This window comes from Osmerus mordax, chromosome 16 (genome assembly GCF_038355195.1).
Source record: "Osmerus mordax isolate fOsmMor3 chromosome 16, fOsmMor3.pri, whole genome shotgun sequence".
NCBI lineage: Eukaryota > Metazoa > Chordata > Actinopteri > Osmeriformes > Osmeridae > Osmerus > Osmerus mordax.
In genome coordinates, this window is record NC_090065.1 from 1,910,812 (window position 1) to 1,920,445 (window position 9,634).

Sequence of the window (9,634 nt, forward strand, 5' to 3'; positions counted from 1 at the left end):
ATGATTCCATCTGGCACCTTGTTCCAGAGGGTTGTAATTATCTTTACAGCACCTTTTTCTTTAGAAAGTATATAGAAACACATAACAGTGAAGCCTTATAAACTGTTGCAACAGATGGTTTTATATAACTAGCCCTTTCCTCACAATGCTGTTTATAAGAACCTTGTGAGTTCACTTTCTCACCTTTACCTAACGAGTAAACAAAAGAAAAGCTCAATGTCGGAACACTTGCATATTATTATTTATGTCTTGAGTAACAATAGAGTGGATTAATTGAATATCACGTTTGGGGTGCAGTAGACCCTCAGGTGGCAGACAGGCACAACACAGATTTACTCTGACAAATACAAACACTTTCCTACAGTGTCTCCTGACAAAGTTAACGAAAAACGGTGGCTATAGAACTACAATATGTTTACCATACAGGAGACCCTGTCCGACGACATAATCTCTGTCCCAGTCAGAATGGCTTCTCAGATTTATAATCCTGAGTGTAATCTGGACCAGATGAAGACAAGAGGAGGAAGGAAAACCATCTAATCTGAGTCAGGTCACTCTGTCCCCTGTGCGTCAAGCACAGTGACGCAGAGACCCACAGAGACACGGCCAGGGGTCATTTTGTCCCCTGGCTGTGGAATTTAGGAGGAAAGATCCGACACTTAAGATCAGTACCATTTAACGTGAGGGAGATTTTTTTCAAATAATTATGTCAGTTCATTGCTGGACCACAAGGTGGCGATGCGTACTTATGTTTTATGTAAACGTTTCAGACATACTGTCCCATAGACTGCAGTGTGTACAGTACAGACAAATGCTTCAAGTGCTGTTGAAGTCTGTATGAATTACAGTAGTCAGCTGGTTGGTTGCTGGCTGCGTTAAACGTGCCAAAGTAAGACTAACATATCACAGGTAAACGTGGCTTTCAAGCTTAGGAAACGCCGATTTGTTGCAGGTGTCCTTAGAAAGGAGAGCGTGTAAGGCAATCAGCGCAATCTCGCCCGCTGAACTTTGAAACCGACACGAAACAGAGCAAAAGTAGCGCAATGATCTACACCGACCCGGGTTGTAGTTGGACATTGCCTAATCTATAAAGATACTGAATTCTTCTTTTGAATGATCCCATCTCCGTGCCCAGCCTTTTCGACACGAGTAAAGAAGCGGGCCACGCGCAACACGCACCAGTGTATACTTGGCGACAACTGGTTGAGAAGACGTGAATTCTAATTGACCGAATCCCGTGTTCTCTTCGGGGGATTTAGGAAACCTTTTCGACAATTTTGGATGAAGTGCTGCTCACGCGCGCGACTCTGAGACTCACCAATCCTCTGTGAGACTAATTCCTAATGGAGATCCCGGTGGAAGTGTGCGTGTTCCTCCTCTCCTTGTTGGCTCCGGGGGTACTCTACACGATCAACAACGTCCCCGCGATCCAAGAGTAAGTTCATATGCGCCAGCGACAATAACCAGCTTTTATATGTATATGATTTACATTCATGAACGTGATCGCGTGTGTTAACCTGTGTGGTGTCCGTTAGCGCCCTGCCGTTACTCGGGCTGGGGGCGGGGGTGCTGGGGAGTGTGCAACTGTTGGTGTTTCTATCGGTCAGACGCAAGAAGAATGTTGACCCTTTATATTACGGTAACACACACACACACACACACACACAGTCACACGTGCTTGTTAACAAACACTCCTCAGTGACAGCGTGTTGTCTTTAGAAGTGTCAGAATGATGATGACCAATAGGGTAAAAGTGTGTGTGTGTGTCCAGTATTTGCCGAATTCTGCTTCACCTGCGTTGTGGGCCTCACTAATGCTCTGGAGCAGGACGGGTACATCTCAGGCTTCATGACCTTCTACGTCAAGAAGGTCAGTATCTTTAATACGGTACTTTGGGAAAGAAAAGAGCTGAATAGAAACTAAATAAAATCATGCTGTCTATTGGTGATGTAGCTGGAAACCCGTTGGTCATGAATAGCTATCCCACCATGTGATTGGTTACCTTGTTTGATCCCACTCTCTGATTGGTGTCTAGGGGGAGCCCCATCTGAGCACAGCCTATGCGGTGATGATGTGTTACTGGGAGGGCGTGGTCCACTTCCTGCTTCTGCTCATCATGATTCACCGCATGTTCCGAGGGTAAGGTCTGCGCCACTTCCTGTGCGTACAGGAAGTGCTTCTCACGCTGGTGCTCCTGTACAGGATGATGGTTATCTAATGCTCTATTCTTGTTGTTTAGTTTGCGATTCTATCTTCTGGATGAAGGATTTGCCGTGAAGATACCTGTTGAGGGTTTTCTGTTTCCTGTTTGTACAGGAAGTCGTATCGGAACCTGGGGCTGTTGTGGGTGGGGTCGTCCATAGCCCACCAGATCATCTTTGTTCCAGGAGTGGTTATTGGTGAGACACACACACACACACACACACCATACTGTATAGACGACCAGTGCCATAATGCTACTGTTAAAGCAGAGCAGAATTCAATAGTACTAATCCTACCAAAGACAAGTACATTCATGCTTGTGTGGTACGTGCAGGTAAATATGGCTCCAACATTCGTCCTGCCTTCTGGAGGAACACGCCCTTCCTGTTGCTGCCCATCTGGGCAGCCTTCCTGCTCTTCAATAGGCCCAGAGACCTGTCAATCATCCCTGCTGACAAGGTGAGGAAGGGACAGTGATGCGTACAGTAACGGGGATGGTAGACATGCTGCGTGGAGTACGGACCTGCTCTGGGTGATGCCCGGGTCACTCCTCCCCCTCACTGCCCCAGAACACGCTCCCCCCTCAGATCCAACCATCATGTTCTGGCTAGGCTGAAACACGTTTTGTTCATCTTTGAGGATCAAAGATGACATGTATGACATTGAGGCGCTGTCCCTGTTTGTCTCTGCGTTTGTGAGTGCTACCACATGTCTCTGGATGTTGTTTTGAGTGACTGCAATGTTGTGTGTCTCCAGGTGGAGGCGGTGCAGAAGAAAGGTCTGCTCTCACGGCCCACAGACCTGCTCCTCTCCCTGGGCCTGCTGGCCTGCATGGGCCTGTGTGTGTTCAGGGGCATGGTAGGAACCTGCACATCTCTCTCTCTCGTTCTCTTGTTCTCTCTCTCTCTCTCGTTCTCTCGTTCTCTCGTTCTCTCGTTCTCTCGTTCTCTCTGTCTTTCTCCCTAACCCTGCCTCCTCTCCTTCCCTCTCCCTCTCTCCTTCCCTCCCTCCTCAGGTGGTGCTCAACTGCCCAATGGATGCCTGCTTCAACTATATCTACCAGTACGAGCCCTGCCTCAAAGACCCTGTAGGCTTCCCCCGCCTCACGGTAGGTCAGCCAGGCAACCAGGGGTCACACCAGGGGTCATACCAGGGGTCATACCCACGTATGCATTTGTGTGTGTGTGTGTGTGCGCGCAGATGATGGTGCAGCTGTTCTACGCTCTGCCTCTCCTGGCTGTCAGCCTGTACGGACTACAAGCCCCAGGATGCACCTGGATGCTGGATTGGACTCTCTTCTTCGCTGGGGCCATCGCCCAAGTAACGCCGCAATTGAGTTCAAATAACTATTATTATTCACAGGCATCACACACAATGCGTGTGGTGTGTCTTTAAGGTGTGTTTTCTGTGAATAAAAAAGGTTTTACTACATTAAAAACTAAATATATCCTCCCCCCTCTCCTCCCCTTCAGACTCAGTGGTGTCACATCGGGGGTTCCCTCCATTCCCGGACCCCGTTTACGTACCGGATGCCGACAGACAAGCGCTGGGAGGTCCTGCTCCTCAACCTGGTGTTCCTGGCTGGTCCCGCCCTGCTGGCGCTGCGCTGTCACGCACGCCCCGCCTTCTTCATGAAGCTGGTGCCCAAGGGACAGAGCAACAAGGACAAGAAGAAGAACTAGCACCACTTCTTCTGTGGTTTCTCTCTGTGTGTGTGAAATATCTCAGCCCTGCGTGTCAATATCAGCTGTAACACTCCCCGGACTGTTGGACCTAGATAGTGGCTGTTTGTGGACGTGAGCAGTCTGTCTCTCTCTGTCTCACACACACACACACACACACACACACATACACACACAGCCTTGTGAAGTGGGACTCTGACCTGGTTCACGGTTCGGGACTCACATAGTCTGTATAACACACACACACACAGGAAGCTAGTACACAGACTGTATGACACACACACACACACACACAAGAAACATATAACACATACTCTAGGACTGTGTCCTTTGAACATGAAGACACACACAAACACACAGAAACACAGAGGTGGATATAAGTGATTAGATTTGTTATATCCTCAGACTGTAAATACTCCTGCTCTGTTAGGAAATCACACATTCATCCTCCAGTCCCTCCACCCCTCCTTGATCCAGGCTGACAGGGTGAGGGCCAGCCAGCCTGTCCTGTAGTCAGTCTTGTTGTGGAGCAGATCACAGAAGATAAGATGGATAACAGCTCCGGTTTCACAACACGCAGGGCAGAGATAGGAGAGAGCGTGTCACCGGATGAGATAAGGGCTGAGTGTTCTCGGTGTGTTACGAGTGTTTGGTTATTTCAGTGGCGTGCCTTTGCATTGGGCTGTGTTTACGATTTAGTTTTACGAGATTGGGGGGGGGGGCTGGAAGTTTACCAGGGTTGTTATAGGTGATGGGCTTGCTAGGAGTCTGGGGAATGGGGTGAAAAGCATTATGGGATAGGTGTTTGTGACTCCACTAGACTTTTATATGTGAACTCTATTAAAGTGCGTTTTCAAGCAGCCGTCCTGTGTTGGTGTGTGTCGTCTGTAGAGACCATCCTGTCGACCTGGACCAGAGGACTGAGTCCTACCACATACCTGAGCTGGCAGCTCAGTGGTCTTCTACCCTGGTCCTTGTGCCCCCCTGCCCTGCATGTTCTAGATGTTTACCTGCTCCAAGACACCTGATTCAGATGAGGTCGGTATCTAGCCCAGCAGAAGCCTGGTTCCGAGCATTCATTTGACTCGGGTGTGTTGGAGCAGGTAAACATCTAGAACATGGATCTCCAGCCCTGCTCCTGGAGAGCTACCTGCCTGTAGGTTTTAGCTCCAACACTAAACTAGCACACCTGATTCTAATAATTAGCTGGTGGATAAGGTATCTAGTGTAGAATCAGGTCAAATGAGTGTGTTTGAAGCAAAAACCTACAGGCAGGTAGCTGTCCAGGAACAGGTTTGAAGACCTCTAGAACATGCTGGGCAGGGGAGCACGAGGACCAGGGTTGGAGACACCTGTGTCAGCTCTCCTCAGTCCTGTCACACACATGCTCCTCTCCAGGCACACCAGTCAGAGCGCTGATGATGTCACCGTGTCCCGTGGGCTGCCATTGGCCCAGTGACCTTTGTTCTTCCTGTCACGGAGGTGATGAATCTGGGCCAGAGATGACATGGTTAGTTTGCGTCCTGAATAAAGTGTTGAAGGTGTGTGTGTGTGAGAATACCTGGATTGTTTCCAGAGTAAAAGATGTGAGAAGTTCAGACTGACTTCAGACTGACTTCAGACTTCAGGGCAGACAGACTTCAGGGCAGACTGACTTTAGGGCAGACTGACTTCAGGGCAGACTGACTTTAGGGCAGACTGACTTTAGGGCAGACTGACTTCAGGGCAGACTGACTTCAGACTTCAGGGCAGACTGACTTTAGGGCAGACTGACTTCAGGGCAGACTGACTTCAGGGCAGACTGACTTTAGGGCAGACTGACTTCAGGGCAGACTGACTTTAGGGCAGACTGACTTTAGGGCAGACTGACTTCAGGGCAGACTGACTTCAGACTTCAGGGCAGACTGACTTTAGGGCAGACTGACTTCAGGGCAGACTGACTTCAGGGCAGACTGACTTCAGACTTCAGGGCAGACTGAGGCAGACTGACTTCAGACTTTAGGGCAGACTGACTTCAGGGCAGACTGACGCATAAATACTCTCCACATCACACAGGATGGAAGCCTGTGCTCCAGATCTCCTCCTGTTAAGACTGTCTACAGCGCACTGTGCTCCAGGTCTTGCCTCCTGCGTTATCCAGGAGGCAGGACACATCCAACGGCTGATTTCCAATATAAAAAGTTTACATTCATTGTCAAGAGACACATTGGACATTTTATAAAAATGTAACTGACAGGAAACTTAATCATTTGTTTTCTTAGCTTTATTAAGAACGTAACACCACAGCTGGACACAAAGTCATAAGAACACCAAAAAAGAGGAGAAATGGACCAAATAGCAAGAGATAAAAGCCAATCAAATATCAGAAGAACCAGAGCTGAGAGTCACAAAACTCATCACCGCTGTTGCTGGGCAACATTCAAGATAGTTTTAAATTCAAATACAATCAAGCAGTCTTCAGAAATGTCCCATTCAGCCAAACCTGCCCGACACTCAATCTACAAAGGATCTAAATAGAGACTCATTGATTGGTTAGTGGAGGGTTACCAGGGTGATGGGGAGGCTTTCTGATTGGACAGTGTCAATAAGAGATGAGCCAATAACAAACTTGCACCACATAAATTACAGTACAGGGAAAACAGGTGATTAAACGGGTTAAGTTACAGTTGGATTGTACAAACTAAAAAGAAACATTATATTTCCTGGATTTAAGTTAAAAAAAATACTAATAATAAATAGTTACGTTATAATAATAGTTACGTAATATTAGAAAAAGTCATGTAAATTGAAAAACGTCAAACCCGCTATTCAGGTAACCTAGCGAAAACGAACAGTTAATTGTCTAAATAGAAAAAAAGTCAAAGTTATTTTGGATAGAAAGCTAGCTTGCATCCATTACAACTGTGCTTTACTATCCTGAAGCTATAGAATGAATAGTATTGTCAATGTTGAGCAAGCTTCCAACTTATCAAAATACATCACAAATTTCAGTTATCCTCTCTCTCTCTCTCTCTCTCTCTCTCTCTCTCTCTCGCTCTCTCTCTCTCTCTCTCTCTCTCTCTCTCTCTCTCACACTCACACACTCTCTCACACTCACACACTCTCTCACACACACACTACCACGCCTCTCTCCCAACAGGAGAGTAGAAGGTTAGCAGAATGTTTAGGTATGATTAGCAGGTTACCCTGTCTGTTAGTGTGGCGTTCTGGCAGGTCTGGAACAGACCAGGAAACACAGCCCTTAAAGGTAGACTCAGTCACGCGTCACCGTTCTCTGAACACCAGGGCACCTCCAGAGACACTCCACAGACAGAACAAGCTCCACTCTGGTGTGACAGAGCAGCTTTGTGTGTCACGTGATCCACCCTAGGGGTGTTGAGGGCCAGACTGTTTTTTGGGTGGGAGTTTATCCTTGTCTCCTTTGAGGGTTTAGGTTAGCTGTAGGTGCTAATGTGTAGGTTTAGGTTAGCTGTAGGTGCTAATCTGTAGGTTTAGGTTAGCTGTAGGTGCTAATGTGTAGGTTTAGGTTAGCTGTAGGTGCTAATCTGTAGGTTTAGGTTAGCTATAGGTGCTAATCTGTAGGTTTAGGTTAGCTATAGGTGCTAATCTGTAGGTTTAAATTAGCTATAGGTGCTAATCTGTAGTTTTAAATTAGCTATAGGTGCTAATCTGTAGGTTTAGGTTAGCTATAGGTGCTAATCTGGGGGCATCTGAGAAGCCTCCTGTGACTTTGATTCTAAAAAGGGATATACAAATAAAGTTAGATTTGAATACTGTGATTGTGTCAGAGAGCGTCACTCGTTTAAATAAGTGATTCGACTCTGCTGAGTCTACCTTTCGTTTCAGGAAGTGATTCGACTCTGCTGAGTCTACCTTTCGTTTCAGGAAGTGATTCGACTCTGCTGAGTCTACCTTTCGTTTCAGGAAGTGATTCGACTCTGCTGAGTCTACCTTTCGTTTTAGGAAGTGATTCGACTCTGCTGAGTCTACCTTTCGTTTCATAACTCCAGGGGGAACAGGGGCGGTTCGTAAATGTTTACGTGCCAGAAGGCCGGCTGTATTTTTAAGAGAACTGACCTAAAATCGATGCTCAGAGTGTGCAGACATGAGGGGGGAGTTCGGAGCCCCTGAACCCCAGGTTTGAGGGGTCAGGGGTCGGGGCTGAGATGCCCCAGGGCATTGTGGGAGTTGTAGTTTTTGGTTCAGTAGTCGTTGTGGACGTCCTCTCCACCGTGTCTCCGGTGGTTCCTGCGCTCACGGCGCTGCCCGTGGTGGTGGCGGCGGTACCGGTGGGAACGGCGCGCTGAGGGAGGGAGCAGAAAAGGATTCTGGGTAAAGAGAGTGTTTCCTTTTTGTTGTTTTCCTTAGGGTCACACAGACAAGAGGAGAGAACACACACACACATATATTGTGTACACACACACACACTCACACTTGGTACAGATGATCTTGGGCCGGTCCCAGGTTCCGTCGGCACGGCAGCGAGCGGTGGGAACATGTCGCTGGTAGAATCCTTCGGAGCACTGGTAACGCACCACAGCGTGGATGTCGTAGTGGGAGCGACGCCGACCAATCAGGTGGGCGTTATCCACGGAGGGCGGGGTTGCACACAGCACTGTCAAACGGGATTGGACACAGAGAGGCGCCATGGAGTCAATGATTGGTGGCAGAGAATAAACTGAGACAAACTGAGACTCAGGTCTCTGATGCAGTTCCTCTAGGTGCCTCTAGATGGCACTGTTCTCTTACTACTCAGTCAACCTCTCTATCTCCCTCCTTCTCCCCCTCTCTCCTTCTCCTTCTCCCTCTCTCTCTGTGTCTTTGTACACAGATCCAGCTACCACATGAATCTTCCCAGACAGTTTCCATTCCGGAAGGTTCAGGAATAGTTGACACACAGATCGGAACTGGTCTGGAACTCCTAGTTTGGAATGTGGAATTCCCAGCCAGTTTCTAAGGGCCTAGTTAGACAGTAACAGAGCAGTGATGTGTGTCCACACCAGGGTTAATACTGGCATACAGGCCATGCCTGCAGACAAGGGCCTACTGTAGGAGGGAAAGCCTAAAGATCTTAAGTAAGATGCAAGTTACTATCTAAAACAAATATGACCTTAAATAAGAGAAGTTACCATCTCTAAAAGAAACCAGACCAAATAAGAAATGATAAAAGTAGTTCTTTCTGAAAAGCAGCTCTCCCCCAGGTGAGCAGGGTGTCACCTGAGCCCTTCTTGCAGATGTAGGGCAGGTTGTAGTTGCAGGGGACATCGTTCCAGCGGCCGGCCTCGTGGGCGATGGTCACCACGCAGTCCTCCCCGCCCGCAAAGAAGTTGTCAGGCTGGCTCTCCCTCCAGTTCTCAAACACCTGCGGAACACAGCGCCGTCACCAACACACACGCTTCCATTCCACCACACAGGGTTCTATTTTTTGGCCTCCATGTCTTTGACAGAAACAGAAAAGGAAGCAGAGAGAGATAGAGAGAGAGGGAAGAGAGAGAGAGAGGGGGAGAGAGACATAGAGAGAGAGGGGGAGAGAGACATAGAGAGAGAGACGGAGAGAGACATAGACAGAGAGAGATAGGCCCTTGACCTCAGTGAGGGTCGGGGTAGAGGCCGGGGCAGAGGTCGGGGTAGAGGCCGGGGTAGAAGTTGGGGTACAGGCTGGGGTAGAGGTTGGGGTAGAGGCCGGGGTACAGGCTGGGGTAGAGGCTGGGATACAGGCTGGGGTAGAGGCCGGGGTACAGGCTGGGATA

At 48.3% G+C, this 9,634-nt stretch overlaps 2 protein-coding genes across 2 annotated transcripts in view; one reads left to right on the top strand and one right to left on the bottom strand.

Moving 5' to 3' along the window:
- The first annotated feature begins 1,180 nt into the window (after positions 1 to 1,180).
- Positions 1,181 to 4,593, top strand: LOC136959281 (transmembrane 6 superfamily member 2-like). The gene is made up of 10 exons (XM_067253571.1): positions 1,181 to 1,435; positions 1,536 to 1,639; positions 1,772 to 1,869; positions 2,036 to 2,139; positions 2,317 to 2,399; positions 2,537 to 2,661; positions 2,959 to 3,060; positions 3,218 to 3,310; positions 3,403 to 3,522; positions 3,675 to 4,593. The coding sequence occupies exons 1-10, from the start codon at positions 1,344 to 1,346 to the stop codon at positions 3,882 to 3,884; spliced, it is 1,131 nt and encodes a 376-aa protein (XP_067109672.1). The 5' UTR covers positions 1,181 to 1,343; the 3' UTR covers positions 3,885 to 4,593.
- Positions 4,594 to 8,086: 3,493 nt separating this feature from the next.
- LOC136958781 (neurocan core protein-like) overlaps positions 8,087 to 9,634 on the bottom strand; it is a 6,313-nt gene continuing 4,765 nt past the window's right edge. Inside the window, exons 7-9 of the mRNA XM_067252882.1 lie at positions 9,102 to 9,246; positions 8,317 to 8,499; positions 8,087 to 8,187 (exon numbers count right to left, since the gene is read on the bottom strand). Of these exons, the coding sequence (XP_067108983.1) occupies positions 8,087 to 8,187; positions 8,317 to 8,499; positions 9,102 to 9,246 (429 nt within the window). The remainder of the gene's footprint in view (positions 8,188 to 8,316; positions 8,500 to 9,101; positions 9,247 to 9,634) is intronic.